At 39.7% G+C, this 18,068-nt stretch overlaps 1 protein-coding gene across 4 annotated transcripts; it reads right to left on the reverse strand.

The window, feature by feature from the left end:
- Nucleotides 1–11: 11 nt before the first annotated feature.
- usp37 (ubiquitin specific peptidase 37) lies at nt 12–18,030 on the reverse strand. 4 transcript variants are annotated; one of them, XM_054787830.1, is made up of 25 exons: nt 17,874–18,030; nt 16,212–16,303; nt 14,380–14,597; nt 13,486–13,636; nt 13,223–13,314; nt 13,018–13,133; nt 10,648–10,725; nt 10,363–10,451; nt 10,176–10,269; nt 9,845–10,000; nt 9,375–9,506; nt 9,184–9,307; nt 8,341–8,588; nt 6,637–6,754; nt 6,431–6,510; nt 5,517–5,675; nt 5,367–5,420; nt 5,115–5,262; nt 4,817–5,033; nt 4,515–4,681; nt 3,742–3,802; nt 3,426–3,541; nt 2,993–3,062; nt 1,338–1,476; nt 12–1,205 (listed from the first exon to the last, which is right to left on the reverse strand). In XM_054787830.1, exons 3-25 carry the CDS (start codon nt 14,551–14,553, stop codon nt 1,118–1,120), a joined length of 2,871 nt encoding a protein of 956 aa, XP_054643805.1. In that variant the 5' UTR covers nt 14,554–14,597; nt 16,212–16,303; nt 17,874–18,030; the 3' UTR covers nt 12–1,117. The 4 variants fall into 4 exon arrangements, with proteins under 4 accessions (XP_054643805.1, XP_054643806.1, XP_054643804.1 ...); XM_054787831.1 differs by lacking the exon at nt 16,212–16,303 and having other exon boundaries at nt 3,426–3,505; XM_054787829.1 differs by lacking the exon at nt 16,212–16,303.
- Between the last annotated feature and the right edge of the window lie 38 nt (nt 18,031–18,068).

Raw genomic sequence — 18,068 nt, forward strand, 5'->3', positions numbered from 1 at the left:
TTTTGTTGTAATATTTTATTAAAGTCAGCTGTAAGAATGTGTCATTTGGGTGTGGGGGGGCTGTAAAGAGCTGCTCACTGCACCTTTTTTACACTGCATTTCACGGAGGGTGTTGTGGAAGAAAGTCAAGAAGAAATCCAAGGTGGCAATAACTCACTAAATGCTTGTCTTTGTGTTAAGCAATGAAGTAACAGCAGTTTGACACAACAGTGTTGTCATGGAATAAAAGACAAAAGTATTCTATGGACAAACTAACTTGAAGGGATTGATGTGAAGATGAAGAGACTTTAATTGAGCATGACAACATACTGTATCTTGCTTCCCTGGTGATCGAGTATGATTTACCCCCATTGACCACTTGATTGGTCAACAGAGGAATAAATCCTAAACTGCAATAAATAGAAAAACCCGACTATAAAATTGTTACAAATTTGACAAATATTGAAAAAGAAAGTAAAGCTTGTCACATACATATCTAAAAGATTGAGGAGGCACAAGATCAAAACTCAAGACAGGAGGTCTTTGTTGGGACTTGTTAATACATGAAGCACAAAAAGCAGCTGGGAAAAAGAAATCCACACAGCAAGTCGAATTTGTGCCAAGACATAGATATTGCACCAAAAGTACCCGCTAAATACAACAACCCTCTAACTCTATAATAGCTTATAATCCAACATATAATATTTGTATTTACTTTATAAAGGAAATAAAGAGTTTGAAAAACATAATTCATGAAGCTCCAATAGTAGCATCTGTTATTTTACAGCTGCATTTAAGTCTGTAGCAACAGCATTAAAGTTCAAAGTGTATCAAGAAACAAAGAACTGTAACCTTTACAAAACAGTTGCTTGATAAAACTGTAGCAAAAAAACTGAAGCCCCACCAAAACATGAACGAATCATTGTTCAATTGAACAGTTTAACTGCATTTCTGGCCACTCGTGGTCATGACACTTTTGCACCTTGGGTAGCAACAGGTGTTTCCGTAACAAATCAAAACTCTTGACGCGTTGAGAAAAGTGCCAAAAATGAGAAAACGGGACAGCAATCAGTAGTACTTAAAGTTCTTGAGACTGAACACCAGTCAAGTGTTCAGGTGTTAACGTTGTTCAAAGACCTCAGAGCGGCTGCAGGACATTCCTCCCCACATCTAAGGTACTACTGGCCCCAGCCTTCTCCATTTCTGACAGTTGGTCAAACACATCCCTGAGGACACACCATATAAGAAGATCAACGCAGGTTATGCTTTGCAAAAACAACACGTAATCAAAATGGTGTGCACGCAACAACAACAAAAAAATTCTTTAAAAAATTACACTAAACAAGTTGCCAACTTACTTGTGCATGTAGAAGAAAATATATCCACTGCGGTCACGTTCTCTTTGCACGACTGCTTCCTGTGTGCGTGACACGTCCAGGTCATTGTACGTCAGCCATGACTGCTTCTTCATATCGTACACGTCACTGATGTAATGTCCTAGGAAGACAAATAAGACACTGTGACATGCTGCCTTCAAGGCTGTAAAGCAGGGGTGCCAAAGTGCGGTTCGCAGCTGTTTTTGTATTGACCCACAGCACATTCTAAAAATATAATTTAAGAAAACCCCCCAAAAAATTAAAAATCTGCAAAAATAGAAAAATCAGAAGTAATTTTACAAGTTATGTCAAAAATATTAAGAGAAAAAAAGTCATCTAACAAGATAGTCATACTTTTTCAAGAATAACATCGAAATATGTGGGAAAAATAACATTTTAGTAGCATAAAATGTAAAAGATTTTTAGGAGTTGTAATACATTAAGAACAAATAAAACAAATACAGTTGCAGGTTGTTGTTTTTTTTTTAAATCAGGTTGTGGAAAAAGTTGTTACAAGAATAATTACAAGAATGAAGTATAAAAGTAATATGGCAATAAAGTCAATTATTAGGAGAACATTTACAAGGAGACTGTTGAAATAGTTTGAAAATTGAAAATAAATAAATAAATCACCATCAATGAAAAAACAGCTTAACTGCTTAAATATGGGCTAAATCAGGGGTCCCTCACTGTACCACAGCCCAGTACCGGTCCACGGGTGGGGCCGAACCGGGAAGCTTTCAGGTACAATGATTAAAATAAATAAATACAATACAATACAATACACTTATAAATAACTACATCCAATTTTATGTAAGTGCATATCAATTTCTGAAATAAGGGTCATTATTTTATTTTTAAAATAATATACAGTTACAAATCCCATAGTTTTGGCATTTATATGTTGTTTGTTGCAAGCAGCAACCCGTCCCACTTTGTTCAATGGTCCCTGAACGCACCATCGTGCGTGTGCTAACTTTCTCTCATGCCGCACAGAAAGACTACTACTGTATTTTTACTGTTTTTCTTTCACCTCATATTTGGTCTCAAATGCTGATACTATGTGGGAATGCATAAAGGTAGGTGTTGATGACCTTGTTGAGTGCTAATGTGCATATTTGTCTCAAGTTAATTCATGCTAGCACACTGCCTTTTACCACACACAACAAACAGCGATGTCATAATCTCTCTGAAAAACAAACTCCAGGCTTGTACTGGTGGATGGTGGGTCTGCATTCATTTTGTGCTTTTAATTTGATGTTGTTCATGTCTTAGTTTTACACAATACATAATGAATTAGATCGCTATAATCTCCCCCTGGTCGGCGGGAGATTTGTGGGAACACAAACCGGTCCGTGTCAAAAAAGGTTGGGCACCACTGGGCTAAATTCATCTTTAATTGGGCTTACTGGCCACTTTTTTCCTGCGCAATGGCTTGTGTGTAAAATCTTGAAGAGTTTGGTATCCATCTAAGTGGCATATTAGTGCCACCTTGTGTTGGGAAGTGCAGATAAACAAAATGTCAGCAAGGAAGGAAAACAATTTCCAACAATGGATGTTTATAAAAACAGCCTCAATCACAAATGAGTGTGGCTGTGCTTCACTCGTAAGACACACAAACTCAGTTAAGTGCTTACCAGAGGAGGAGCTGCTCCCAATGTGACTGACAACACTGATGAGTCTAAAAGAATTGGCCAAATCTCCACACTGTAAATAGGAGGTAACAGGATGCTTCAAAAATAATGATGTTGCAAACGTCACACGTTGTGAACTACTTTAAAAACAAACAAACAAAAAAAAAACAAAACCCACTAGTATCATCACCACATCTCAAAAACAAGCAACAGAGGCTGGAACAAATTATACAATAAAAACAATACATACATATGATAATATATATTGTTAATACAATTAAAGCCCTCCTCCATAATAAATAGCTTACTCATAAAAGTTGAGGAAATTAACAGCTCTGTGGCAATGTATAATGACGTGTTTGCCTGCAGCAATGGAACTACTGAATTTACAATTGAAAACAGACAGAGATAAAACAGACAGCAGGAAGTAACCTACCTCTGCATTTCTCTTCAGGTGCTCAGCTTCTGCCTCAGTGTACTCCATGTCGAGCACATCTTCATTGCCAGAATCATCATCTGAGCACAACAGCTCAAGCAATGAATTATTAAACTCTGTTGGGCAACAAGAAAATTACGTCTAATACCTGTGCCATATTCACAAGATGGACTGGAGTTTTAAGTTGTAAATAGTACATTCGCTACTTAGTTAGTTGAGGAAGAAACAGAAGACAAAAATCCTTACAAGGAAAAAGTCTAAGATGTAATCCACTAACAGTGTACACACCCAATGTTATGAATGACAATTGTCTCACCTTGCAAGCTGAGCTCAGTTGCCCTCTTCAGATCATCATCCTCCCTCATCTCCTGGGCTTCCTGTATGCAATGCAGCATGAACAAGGATTTTTGCGAACAGGGCAAGAAATTACTCATGGCATACCTTTTGATTGGTGTCTACTTGTTTAACAAGTATATTCATCAGAACATGATCCAATATTTAACTCCCTAACTTTATATAGGATTTATAGATAACCACAGACAAGAAAAAAAAGATCATTTTTTTCTAATGTAAGCAGATTTAAAGATGTATGCACTTTTTCCTCCCTTAGCCTATAAGGACTGTTGTGGCTCTATATTTAGCCGGCTATTGTCTACTGTGGGTTCCTAATGTGGTCGTGCAGGCACATAAACACATACACTGAGACTAGGTGGAGCTGCACACATCTTCAACATGAGTATACACCTCTGTTGGTAGCAGTAGTAAATACAATAACAGTCAAGATACAACAGAGCACCGATAGATCGCTGTAATACACCACAAGGATGCAGAATACAATGCACATTTATACACTTAAAAAAAAGAAAGAAGCAAAATTGCACTTAAAAATATCCGCGAAACAGCGAACTCGCGAAAGGTGAACTGCAATGTAGCGAGGGAACACCAGAAATGAAAGTCAATTTTCCAATACATGCCCCCTTTGAGCATTTACATTTGACTATGAGTGATTACACTGAATTATAATGCTGCAAACTATGATGAAGAAACATCATCATTGTCACGTTCTTAAATTCTTTTGCTCTCACATACATGCTCCTTGAGGCTCTGGGCCAGCGCTTGCTGCAACTCCTGCTCCTCCCTCTCCTGGTCCAAATTGTACTGCTGAACCCAATCAAGCTCCCCCTGTTGCTGCATGCTCTCTGGAGTTTGGTTCTCTTTGTTTTCATCCATGGTCAAGTCCAGAGAATCCAACACATCTAAATAAGGCAAATACAAACCAGTGAAAGCAACATTTAATATTAAGCTCAATAGGAAATGATCGCCATTGTAATAGCCAATAATACAATATCGGACAATTACAACATAAAAACGTGTATCTTTTACACACATACCTGTAGGCTGTTTAGTGTCTGTGTCCAGCAGCTCTGTGTGATAGGCGAGGTCATGTGCATCTGTGTCCCCAAACCCTGTGTCTGGGCTGCTTGTTGGCTCATCCTCCAGAGGAGGAGGAGAGAGACCTGCCTCCTGGCGACTAATCTCCAGCACAGCCGCTAGCATTTCATCGTCATTTATACCACCGAAGTGTGCTGGATCCATTGATGCTCCCCGCTGAGAACAGGAAAAAAAAAGTGTAAAGAAAGAAACACAAAAGTAACTCCAGAATATATACGTTTGCCAGGAAATAGTCACCTCTTCCGGTCGTTCATCATCTTCTGGCAGGCAGCTGCTGAGTCGTCGTTTGCGGCTAATGCTCACTTTTCTGGTAAGCTCTTCCTCGCTGTCTGAATCCCCTAGGACAGATGTGTTGCTGGAACTGACCAACTTTCCTCCAACCCTTCTGCAAGCATTCAAAAGTTTCTAATTACATTTACAATGCACATCCCGAAATCATTGTTGGATGTACATACTTTAATTGAATGTATCATAATTTGAACGTCTTACCGGAGAGGTGCTGTGGAAGAGTTGACTGACTGTGATGTTTTATGAGGTCTGGACCTGTGAGAACAGATTTAAAAAAAGATTTATATATTTATTGATTCATCTAATCAGTTGAACTCAAAATATGATAAATTTTCTGTGTAGATGTCCTACATTTGCGAACTCCAACCTAGACTGATGGGGGGCCGTGTTGTTTCAGTGCAGTGAGACAGCAGCGTCAGGTAGCGGGGTATCACCACCTGTTGGCCCAGCTTGCTGTTCAGAGACAGCTGGGCATTAAAACTGTACCTTTTCAGGTGCAGGATGAGCACTCTGCATGACAAGAAAATCTATTAGCAAAAACTGCTGGGATTCTTTCTACTCAGGTTATGGCATTCCGAGTGTTGTCATTTCATGATCACATATGTGCTCCCATAAATTCATTAAAAACTTAATTTTGTAAATCTTAAATCTGTAACCACTGGACTTGCTGAAGAATTACTTTCAGCACGCACGACGGACGAGTACACACTGCAAAAAATGCAGTGTGTACTCGTCTGACACACCGGGAATGAAAAATGTCTTATTTGAACCTACACAGAGTGAATAACATCTCTTATGAATTAACCCTTTTCACTTCATGTTCATGCTGTTCCCAAGCGTAAGGCAGGCTCTTCCGATGAAAATACACCACAGAAAAGAAAAGCCAGCACCATAGAAGTGAAAATGAACATCACAGATGTGAGAGAGCTGGCAGCACTTTTGGTATTAAATATTTCACTATCACAACCGTCATCAAGGATAAAGATCATAACCTTTGGCATATTAAAGCATCTACTCCAATGAAAGCGACACTAATAAACAGTGCAGTGGTCTCATTGTTTTATTTGTTCTCCTGCTTCTTCTACTTCCTCCTCCCAATAAGCCAGAGTAAATGTAAGGAGTTTTTTTTTATTTTATTTATTACTGTTTCATTTAATTATTGTATTTATAGTATTCTATTTATCCTACATTTCTGCTCCACTACAAAAGTTCTTGTTTTTATGAATGTATGCATGTATCACTCAGAGTCTGTCTGTGTAGATTACCTGGGTAGTTTGCTGAATTTATGTGTAACCATGGCTGCTTTTCCATTGCATTTTTCACACAAGTATTCAATTTCCTCTAACTGTAAAAAAAACCAACATAATTATTAGTAAATGTGCAAGCATTTGCTGTGTTTTACATAGAGGTATTGCGTCACTAAGAAATTATTAAGATAGAATCTTAAACAGAAACTTGACAAATGACTCACCCTAAAAAACAGATCCAGAGAATCCTGGATAGAGCGAAGTGGGAGGGTCTTCTTTCTCCAAGGTAGGTCGATGGACAAGTCATTAAACTGCTCACGCTTGGTCACCACTTCACCACAACTGTAAAATCCAGCCATTATTAGACTACCCGGTGTGCACAATTAGGCAAGTCAGTATTTTGACCATGTTGTCATTTTTATGCATATTTTCCAACCATATTTTCAACATTAAACTTGAATGCCTATTGGGTTTAAGCATACCAGGTGATGTGCATGTGTGTACTGAGAGAGAATGTGGCCTTAGGAGATCACCCTTTATTAGGTGTGCACAATTATTATAGCTTCTTTTCCTCTGGCAAAATGGGCCAGAACAGAGATTTAAAAAGTGAAAAGTCAAGAACTGTAAAACATATTTCATATTATATTATTAATATAATATGAATTAATTACATATTATATTATAGGGATGCGGCACTCTTGAAATTGCCAAGATATTAGGACGTGACCACAGAACCATTAAATGTTTTGTTGCAAGTGCACAAAAGGGTTGCAAGAAACGTGTCCAGAGAAAAACATGCAAATTAACTGCCAAATATTTGAGAAAAATTAAATATGAAGCTCCCAGGAAACCATTATCCTCCAGTGCTGTCATATTCCAGAACTGGAATCTACCTGGAGTGTAGGAAAGGCTGAAACCCGACCACCACTGAACAAGATACACAAGTTGAAAGGCTATGACTTGGCCAAGAAATTTCTGAAAACATATTTTTCAAAAGTTTTATGGACTGATGAGATGAGAGTGACTCTCGATGGACCAGAGGGATGGGCTCGTAGCTGCATTAGCAGTGGGCAGAGAGCTCCACTCCAACTCAGACGCCAGCAAGGTGGAGTCGAGGGACTGGTAACAGCTGGAATTATTAAAAGATGAGCTTGTTCAGGTTGAAGATGGACTCAAACTCAAATCCAAAACCCACTGCCACTTTTTTCACAGTTGTACAGGAAAAAGTGTGCATCTTTCAAGGAGACCATGATTTTCATGCAGGACAATGCTCCATCTCATGCATTCAAGCACTCCACTGCGTGACTAGTTAGTAAAGGTCTTAAAAAAATATTGACAGGACCTCTTTGCTCACACGACCTAAACACTATTGAGTACTCGTGGGCCCTTAAACGTAAGATTTACAGTGAAGAAAAAAGGTACACTTCTCTGAACAGTGTCTGGGAGGCTTTGGTTGCTGCTGCACAAAAAGTTGATGGTCAAATGAGCAAGAAACTGACAGACTTCATGGATGGAATGCTTTTCCGTGTTATTGAAAAGAAAAGTGGCTATATTGGTCACTGATTTATTTTGGGAAATGTCAGAAATATTTATTTGTAAAGTTTGTGTTGTCTGTTTATCATTCTGACTTAAAAAAAATGTAAATAAAGTAATGAGATGTGAATATTTTTGGTTTTTCTTTGAGTTGCCTAATAATTATGCACACTAATAGTTGCCTAATAATTGTGCACACAGATATTCTCAACAAAAGCCAAAACCTAATTTTCACTTCCTTAAATATTTAAGTTTGAGGTTTATTAACATTCTGATTGACTAAGAGCACTGTTATTGTTAAATAATAAAACTAATCAATAATGCAAATTGCCTAATAATTGTGGATGCAGTGCAAGTCATCACCACCAGGTGATCAGTCAAGTGGCAGGCCTTACCCTTTGCAGGTGATCGTGTGCTGCACCTCAAACGCCATGTTAACTGCCACAGGGCAGGTGTAGATGCGAGAGGTGTCCACTTCTTCACTGGGGTCTGCCTTGGTTGCCGCTGAGTGTGCTGTTGCCTCATGGCTACCCTCACACATCCCAGATGAGAAGGACGAAGCATCACTTGTCCAGCTTTTATTCATTTTCTCCACATCATCTTTCAGCTGGACCAGACACTGGCTGAGGAACTCATGTGCATCCTGGTAAACGTAATTACATGCAACTTCGTTAAACAGAATTCATTTGTCATATTTTACATTTTAGATGTAAATGAACAGGGAAAAATCCTAGCCCGTACTAATATCACCATATACCAGGGGTCACCAACCCATCGATCGCGAGCTACTTTGCCGGTCAAACGCAAGAATATTAGAAAAAAATGTATTATGACATCAGTGCCCTCCGCTCCCAGAGAATGACTAACAGGCACGCATTTTGACCACTGAACAAGCCCATACGACTTGCCGCTCTCCAGGCACGCAGCCCGCAAGCTCCAGCTTAGAGTCCAGTCCCCAAAACCCGAACGGAGGTATCATGAGCGCGCACACACGTACACCGGCTCATCTCGTGCTAACATGTTGAGCGACAAGGAGAGAGAGTGTCTGCGTGCAGCAATCTGCCTGCTCACGCAACAGTACGTAATATTCTGGGGGCTTTTATTCAGTCTTGGTTAAAATAAAGCCACATTATTATTATTATTATTATTATTATTATTATTATTATTATTATTATCAATAACTTAAAGACAGTTTCCCCACCACCCACAAGCAAAGGTTTTGCTCAGGCAAATCTTACATTTTGTGTATTTCCAGAGAAGCGCTCAGCAGTAGAGGAGATGGCACTTTTCACTTTCCTCAATAGGTCCTTTTGTGTTTCTAGGCAGCCCACATCTTTCTTCGCCAAAAGATGAGCAAAACGCCTGAAAGTCAAAGGCAAACACATTAAAATAGTACAGTTACGTTCTATGTTTTCATTTGCTGCAGTACCTGAGCAATGCATTGACGGGTACTTTTTTCCAAGGGATGCTCTGCCTCAGCATGTCATTGGAGAATGAAGGAAGGCTGAAGAGCGACTGCAGAATGGCATTCATATAGCAAGTGTTGCCCAAATTTGAAAATCTGAAAAAAAAATATATATATATAATATTTGCTTCTGCTTCAACAAATTGGATTTCCCAGCTTGCTGTGTGCATTACATTCTCACTTTCAGTAATCGTTTTTCAGCTGCAAAGTGTGAAGAAGAGCTGTTTATTTGGAACTGATGAGGCAGAAAATATCTGATAGTAATTACTTGACAAATAATTGGCTGGAGAAAATATTTTCTTCTATTTCTGGTTCTCAAATATTGGTGTGGTTTCGATACAGTTAATGTATATAATTTGGCTCAGCAAATGTAAATCCAGAACTCATATGGCATTAAAATATCGCCAAATTTTTAAAGATGAGCAAGCAATTACCCTTGCAGGGGAGGCTGCTGCTGGGCCGTAGTTGAGGGTCTCTGCTTGTTCCAGCCACCATAATCTAGAGCGGGGCGTACTTTCTTGAAAGGAGTGGAGTGATTGGGCAGTAGAAGACTACGCTTGGCTGTGGGAGTCTGTGATGTACTTGATGACCTGAGGTTTTCAAATAGGTCATACACGTGTTACTACAGTCAAGGCTTTAAAGAGTCCTGCATCAGACTGTTGCGAAAATGGTCTTTAAATATGCCAAAATATACGTCAACTATTGCTTTACAATAGCAATATATTTGTGCATCACAACTGTAGTTTGACAATTAAAAAAGCTCACCTTTCAGTAAAGGAGTTGCTGTGGCTATAATCTTTAGTCACAGATCGACTGCCATAGAATGAAGTTGGCTGGAGGGGAGTTGACCCCAGCGGACCTGAGAGTAGTAAAAAAACAAAATAATAATTCCAAAAGATATAGTGTATATGTGTATATTAATTCTTATTATTTATTTTGTATGTTTTTTTACCTAAACTCCGGTTGTCCTCTGTCTGCTTCAACTTGTCTTTGCAGTTTAGTAAAAACTTCCTGGATGGGTCTGAAGTGGCCTTGTTGTTGCTATAAAAAAAGTGTACGTCATGTTGTGTTATGTTCCAGTAGAACATGGTACACATGTACATTTTTGACAGTGGTTTCAAAATGGTATCAGCTGCACATTCTTGAAAAAAAAATGTAATAATGAATATTAACAAGACATGAAGAGAAGCATTCTCAAAGTGCATAGTAGTTCAGTTCAAGCTGATAATACTTTTACCTTGAGGAGTCATTTTCTTTGGGGTAGTCCTCAGTCAAGTCACTTTCAGAGTTGAGGAGTCGCTTTCTCTTTTCACTCCTGACACACAGTGCCAAAACAAGTTTGTAAAACAAGTTACAACAGTGCATACCCTCCCATTATACAGTATTCAGGTGGGTGCCATGACAAACTTAATTTTTAGGCCTTTTTAAATGTAAAATTGTGTAGTTATTTTTTTATAGAGCACCAGTGCACAAAATAAGTCATTTAAGGGTATTTTTCGTATTTATTCAACTAAATTGCCTTTTTTTTTAATTCATCATATTTGCATAACATGTCATTAATGTCTCTCCATGATCACAATTTCTTGGTCTCTCTATTTGGCAGAGATTGCCTTAAATATTCAGCATGTTTTTATTTGAGCATGCTTGTCGTGGGTTTTAACTGTAGACTATTTTGGAGTCTTTCTGTTGATTTGTTTTATAAAAAGGTAAGGGTGTCCCGATCCGTTATTGATATCGGATATTGACCTGAATCTAAATTCGTGGATATTGACACTCCCGAGACAAGCAGTTGATTCCAGACTCAGCCCCAGCACGTCAATCCAGCAGCAGTCGGATATAGCCCACGTGATCACAACAGCAGCATGTGTGTTAAAGGGATAGTTCGGATTTTTTGACTTGAAGTTGTAGAACATCCCCATCGGCAGTGTAGTCCATTAACCAAGACTTACCCCCAACTTGGTCTCATAAAGTCCAGTTCTGGTCGGATTTCGGTGATGAAGACCGTAGCTCCGCTTAGTTGCTGAGGCCATTTAAGTAAAGAGTTTGTCTTCTCAAAACAATATGCGTTCAAAAGAGTAATATATTCGCATCACAAAATTGCCTCCTCAAAAAAAATACAAATAAAAATCAGACCTCACAAAAGGCTTGGCGATCTTTTTGACAATTTTGCTTTCTTGTTAGCATTATAATACTTATGGCTTGTCTTCAAAACACTAGTTGTGTGTCAAAGTTGTGCAACAGAAACACATTGTGTGTACAGCTTTAGACAGTATCACAGCGGTCGGTCTCCAACAGGTCGCTTGTAAGCTAGCAGTAGCTCACCAGCTGATGTTGAGTAGTTGAGCAAAGAATATTTCCTTCAACTCTTAGTATTTTTGTAAGTGTTCTATTCAAACATGACACCTGTATTTAATGACAAATGAGCACACTGAGTGGAGGTGTGCTTTGTAAATAAAGTGCAATTTACAGTAAATGTTGGTAGTTCTCTCAGCAATTTTGCCATCAAATTAACAGTTCTCGGTTCATGTTCTGCTAGCTGTTGAAAAAGAGTTAATAAATAAGCCGGGTTGGGAGTGAGGTCCTGCCCCAGGTGGAGGAGTTCAAGTATCTCAGGGTCTTGTTCACGAGAGAGGGAAGGTTGGAACGTGAGGTCGATAGGCGGATCGGCGCAGCGTCTGCAATAATGCGGTCGCTGTATCGGATTGTCGTGGTGAAGAGAGAGCTGAGCTGGAAGGCAAGCTCTCAATTTACCGGTCTATCAATGTTCCCACCCTCACCTATGGTCATGAGCTTCGGGTCGTGACCGAAAGAACGAGATCGTGGATACAAGCATCTGAAATGGGTTTCCTCTGTAGGGTGGCTGGACTAACCCTAAGAGATAGGGTGAGGAGCTCAGTCATCCGGGAAGGGCTCAGAGTAGAGCCGCTGCTCCTTCACATCGAGAAGAGCTAGATGAGGTGGCTCGGGCATCAAGTTCAGATGCTTCCTGGACTCCTCCATGGCATGCCCAGCCAGGAGAAGGCCCCGGCGCAGACTTAGGACACGCTGGCGGGATTATGTCTCAGAGCTGGCCTGGGAACGCCTTGGTGTCCTCCCCGGTGGAGCTGGAGGAGGTGGCCGGGGACCAGGAAGTCTGGGCTTCCCTACTGAGACTGCTGCCCCCGCAACCCGGATAAGCAGAGGAAAACGGATGGATGGACGGATAAATAAGTCATAAAAAAATTGCTATTTGTTATTTTTTGTTTTTTTAAATTGCAGAGGCAGCAGCAGCACGACACAGCGGCGGCAGTCCGCTCTCCCATGCAGCCCACCACCACAGCTTCAAAAAATCCTTGGGGAAACTCTGTATCAGTATTGGCCGATATTCAAGCCTGCAATATCCGTATTGCATCTGAAATACAGTATGTTAACATATGTTGCTGGCGAGGAGCGATCACATTACAGTCATTCTATGACTTGTGCGCATGCTTGTCAACAGCAGCTACCCCGATACCCTCTGCCTCACTGGCTGCACCCCCAAAGCTGTAAACCCCAGGTGCACACAATGATGTACAACTTAAGCAGAGAAATCATATGACGAGAAAAATAACACAAATATCGATCATACCTATTCTCAGAGAGCCCAGTTCGAGTGGGTGTGGAGGCCACTCTGCTCGGGCTGCCCAAAGGTTTACGTGGTGTGGAGTCCTCCCGCCCCTCTGCACTCTGCCGCCTTGGTGTAGTCTGGAAGATGTCCATAGTCTGGACAGTTAGCTTAAATATATGCCAATATCTAACAGTACAGTACCTAAATGTTTAGTGTTTCAGCTCACCTGTCTCTCGCCAGAGGAACTGGTTTCATTTTTCATTGAGCGACGGCTCAGCACGCTGAAGTTTGCACTTCCGTGGGATGACTTTAAAACGGCTTGAAACGTAAAAAGAAGAATCTTGTTAAATAATTATAGCCAAAGCAATATACTGTGAATCAGACAGAAAAACATGGCATTTTGCCTTTCATTATTCTGGTCACCATAGCCCTATCTTCCATTCATTACAATGGATTTTGAATTATGTGAATGGTAAATGGATGATTTACTTGTTTTTCCTTGCTTCAGCTTCTCCAGGTAGTCTTTCGTCTTCTGGGCCACAGATGGAGACATTTTGTCCAAGGTGATGACGCTGCTGTCTTTCAGAGTAAGGATGATTCGGGTCATATTCGGGCATACGCTCTTCACGTTCTGATTCAGCTGAAGGCAAGAAAACCCATTTAAAATGGTCACATTTTAAAGCTCGATGATGTCATTGTCTACTTTCCTTAACTGGCTATGTGCATGTAGTTTTTATGGATAAAGTAATCCCTTTATGACGGTTACTTGGTTCCAGACCCGACCGTGAATGTCAGCAAAGTTAATGTCGGCAAAGTAGGATTCTTTATTCATAAATGGAACATTTTCCTAGTTGGAGCGTAAAAACCTGTTTACGACCTTCTAAATACAATTTTTAACATTATTAGAGCCCTTTAGACATTAAATAACATTCATATATTTACCTTTACATTCGCGTTACCCAATATAGTAGACATGGAAAGAGAAAAAAGCCATTAAAGAAATAAGACTCATGCGTGTTGCTGTAAATGTGTTCAGAGTTGAGATTCATCTTGGCGTGGGTTACAGCCACAACAGTAGCCCATGTTGTAATTCGGGATTATTTTGCCTGTTGTGAGATAATTCAAACCAGCAATAAAATCCTATTGTTCCGGTGATCAAGTCAGGCGCTTGTGTGTCTCACCGAACATTACAGTAACATTACTGATATCCAGTGTCCAATGTACATATGTTCACAACTGAATGCCTTAATTTTTTTTATAGTTCATTTAGACATTTTTATGTTTGAAAATGCTTAATTTAGGCAAACAATGTGTAACATTTGCTTAAATGTGCATATTTTTACTTTTTGTACTTTGTAAAGAAGAAAAAACATTAAAGATTACCTGGAAGGTTTTGGATGCTCCGCCACAGTTAAATCTTATGGAGAGGTTCACTTTATTGTCCTTTTCCAGGATCTCAAAAGTTCCTTCTCTCCACCTTGTGGTGCCAAAATCGAAGCCGCTGAAGCGGATCCGAACAGCGCCGCCACTGGAGAGTTTGGGCATTACTGTTGCCATGGCTCGCTTTCCAGTGCACCTTGGAGGTTGGGATCACTTAAATCCTACACAAGAAACGTATGAAATCGGCTTTTCAAGCAGCAATAACAGGAGAGCTGAACTGATAATTGTTGGTGCAGCTCAATAAATTTGATTTCATGATTGCAGTTCAGACTACAAGACCAACTATAAAGACTTTGCAGTTCAGTTTCTGATTATAGTGATTTTTTTGACAATTGTTTTTTATTAGAAAATTATTAAAAAATGAACACATACATTCTTTAAATATTTCAATAGGGCTCCACAAACAAAATTTATTTTAAAATAATAAAATCAATATAAATAATACAATACTCCTATAATTATATTATAGTATTATATTTTATTATTTATATTTATTTTAAAATATATTGTATATTATAAAATAATATTATATTATTTTTTATATAATATTATATTTTAATTCACTTAATGAGCTTTTATTCAAGGGCTCAGACTGCACTGTCATTCGCATGACAAACAACAGGTCCTTCGCAGTTTTCCTGTCCCCCAGCGAACTGGCCAGGGCAGACAGTCCCCCGTCAACCGTCTTTGCAGAACCTCCCATGAAAAACGCCAGAAAGACCAATGGGAATGTATTTAAAGCAGAACAGGACCAGGAGTCTGACAAAAATGATCATACTAAAAAACGGTGTACCGGCGAATAAAAAAAAAAAAAATCCCAGAAAACTGCAATCTCAAGTCTAAACAAGAAAACCAGGATTCACATCTTTTCCAGACTTGTGCAGCCCTAATAAAGAACATTTTGCTAATTAAACTACTGAAATAAGTTACATTTTCAAATATATTCAATTTTATTGGAGCTGCACCTGCACGTCACAGCCAGAAATATCCCACCACTTCTCTCATTAAACAACGCAAATTTACATCAAACTTGATCCAGCGCCAATTTTGTTAAAGTACATCAAAGGGTCAAGTATCTTTGAAAAGTTTTCACGGGCACCATTACAACTCGAAAGGATTTAACGAGCATTATATTATTACACAACCCCAATTCATTCAAAACCAGTGGCGTGGCCAGAAATTTTTCATTGGGGTGGCCAAGGTGAGACCATTATTCACATAGGGGTGGCATTAAGTTGATACCTGAATTGGCTACAGGAGTTTGAAGTCCAAGACCACAAGGCTGGCAAACAGCTTTTACCCACAGGCCATCAGGCTTCTCAACAAAGCACTCACACACGCCGCACGCAACACACACACACACACACACTCATAGCACTTTATTTATTTATTATTTATTACTTATTTATTTGTATATTTATTTGTATGAATGTCTCTTCTTTTTGTTGCTGCTTAATTTATTGGTATATATGTTTATGTTTCTTTTGTTCTTATTCTTTCTTGTGTTTTCTTTCTTTTCTTGGGAGAATGAACAGAATAACATTTTCATTGCATGGTATTACTGCTGTTTTACCATGCACATGACAATAAAACTCTCTTGAATCTTGAATCTCTTGAATCTAGATCAGGGGTCGGCAACCTACAGCTCCAGATCTGCATGCGGCTTTTCAGCCTCCTTGTTGCGGCTCCCTTTGCTGAGCTCTGTGATTTTTTTTTTTTAACACCGTAGTAGAGGAAAATGCATTTTCGAAGAGAATTTGAAATACCCGACTCACCACAAGTCCGCGAATGCATCTCGACTGCGTTCTGACTGCTGATTGGATGAGCAAGGGAAGGGGGGGTAGGCTAGTGTATGCGCTGAGTCTCACTGGAGAGAAAAAAGTTGACCAAGTTTGGAGTTGAGTCTGAAGCAAGTTACTGCACAGTAAAATAAAACTATAGTATTAACGAGAGCATAGCAATGTGTTTTATCACGAGAAGCGCGCTGTAGCTATGTGTCCGGAGCCCGTGACGCGCTATTCGTCGCGGTGGTGACTCCGGCAGAGGCGGATAGTGTGCTGCGGTACCTGACGAGTTACCCCGCTTGCGACTGCTGTGAGGCGGTGCAGAACAATACGTTTTTTTTCCACTTTTACGTCTCCAAATACCAGTCCATACATTTGTCGCCAGTCGCTTTTGGGAAAATAAATCACCAAGAGGGTTTGGAAAGTCACCAGATTTAGTGAGAAAATGGCCAATTTGGCAACACTGGGCTGCACATGAGATCGAAAGGAGGGGGAAGCCGTTCACAGATGGAGAATACGTGAAAGAATAGTTCAGAAAAATATCAGAGCATCTATTCTTCGAATTAAAAAATAAACAAGAAATTATTCAAAAAATGAAAGAATGCCTTCCTCCGCAAAGCCAGTCAAGGACAGGCTCAATAGAATGGTTATTCATGACAATTCAGCACAGGCATAAACGCTACTGAGCAAACAACACTCAAATACAAAAATGTGAACTCTTGTGAGCTTTTTTTATGTTAAAGTTGTCTACATTTGGTTTTCATTTTAAACAAATACGGTAACCACTGAAAAAGGCATTTACATGATTTCTGAGTAGGCCTACACATGCTTGCTGTACTTTTATTTGTTGAATTTTGTTGCTGTAACATGTAACTTAAAAAAAAAAACTTTACAACTTTGACATGTTTATAAGCTGTGTAATGTGCTCCAGACTTTTTTTTTTTTTTTTTTTTACTGAACGGAGGCGGCAAAATGTTTCTTTTGGTGCTTTTTGATGAAGGTTGCCGACCCCTGGTCTTGATGGCCAGTGGGGTGGCCGGAGAGTGACGGGGGTCACGGCCACTCGGAGCTCCGCCACTGTTCAAAACTAAAACTCATACTAATACAATTGTAACAAACTACCAATCAAATACATTTAAGGTAGCGCACCAGCTAAGAGTAGATATTAAATATACAAGGATATTTTCGCATGGAATGCAAGGTACCTTTTTTATCGCAGAGTTTCAAATGTAACAGTAATGGTGTTTGCCGCCTAACGGGACAACCCAGCCCATTAATGTACAATATGTGTTATTTCTGTAACCAAACTAGCCTGGTGACCAGTCTGTGACCGCCGTAGTAAAGGGGAGAGAAGGCAACCGTACTGTCATCAGCACTCTTCACGCCTTGCTTTAGATGGCAAAACTACATCAAGAGCAGTCACATAACACTAACAATGTTAAACCAATACAATTTACTCTTTATAGAAAGCACGTGTCTAGATTACAGGTAATGTAGTCGTCTCACCTACATTCGCTCAATGGACGGATGAGGCCGACATTAGCAAGTCGGCTAGGAGGCTAACGGGGGCTAGCTAACTGGCTAATTTGCCTGGTTGTAATGTTGGGGGTGAAAACAGTGCCACAGTTCAAACGCATAGTTTGAGTTGTTTACCTGCTATTGGTATGCGCTCTTCTTGAAACCTTCCTATGAGAGTCTCGTTTTCGAAAGTCCTCTGTTGGCCCAAAGTTTGTTTTGCCGGCATTCACCTGCACCTTGTATGGATCCTGTTGACAGAGGACTCGCACACGACGCCTAGCAGCGCAGTGCGATGATGGCGGGAACGTAAAAATTTACACCGGATGTGAC

This window comes from Dunckerocampus dactyliophorus, chromosome 9 (genome assembly GCF_027744805.1).
Source record: "Dunckerocampus dactyliophorus isolate RoL2022-P2 chromosome 9, RoL_Ddac_1.1, whole genome shotgun sequence".
Taxonomy (NCBI): domain Eukaryota; kingdom Metazoa; phylum Chordata; class Actinopteri; order Syngnathiformes; family Syngnathidae; genus Dunckerocampus; species Dunckerocampus dactyliophorus.

What these genes read in the sequence shown, in the direction of transcription:
- usp37 (XM_054787829.1), bottom strand. Translation starts at nt 14,553, where the DNA reads ATGGCAACAGTAATGCCCAAACTCTCCAGTGGCGGCGCTGTTCGGATC. An exon ending in CAGCAGCCTCCCCTGCAAGG is followed by an intron (nt 9,507 to 9,844) that starts GTAATTGCTTGC and finishes TTTTTTTTTCAG; the next exon opens with ATTTTCAAATTTGGGCAACA. An exon ending in ATGATGAACGACCGGAAGAG is followed by an intron (nt 5,034 to 5,114) that starts GTGACTATTTCC and finishes TCCTGTTCTCAG; the next exon opens with CGGGGAGCATCAATGGATCC.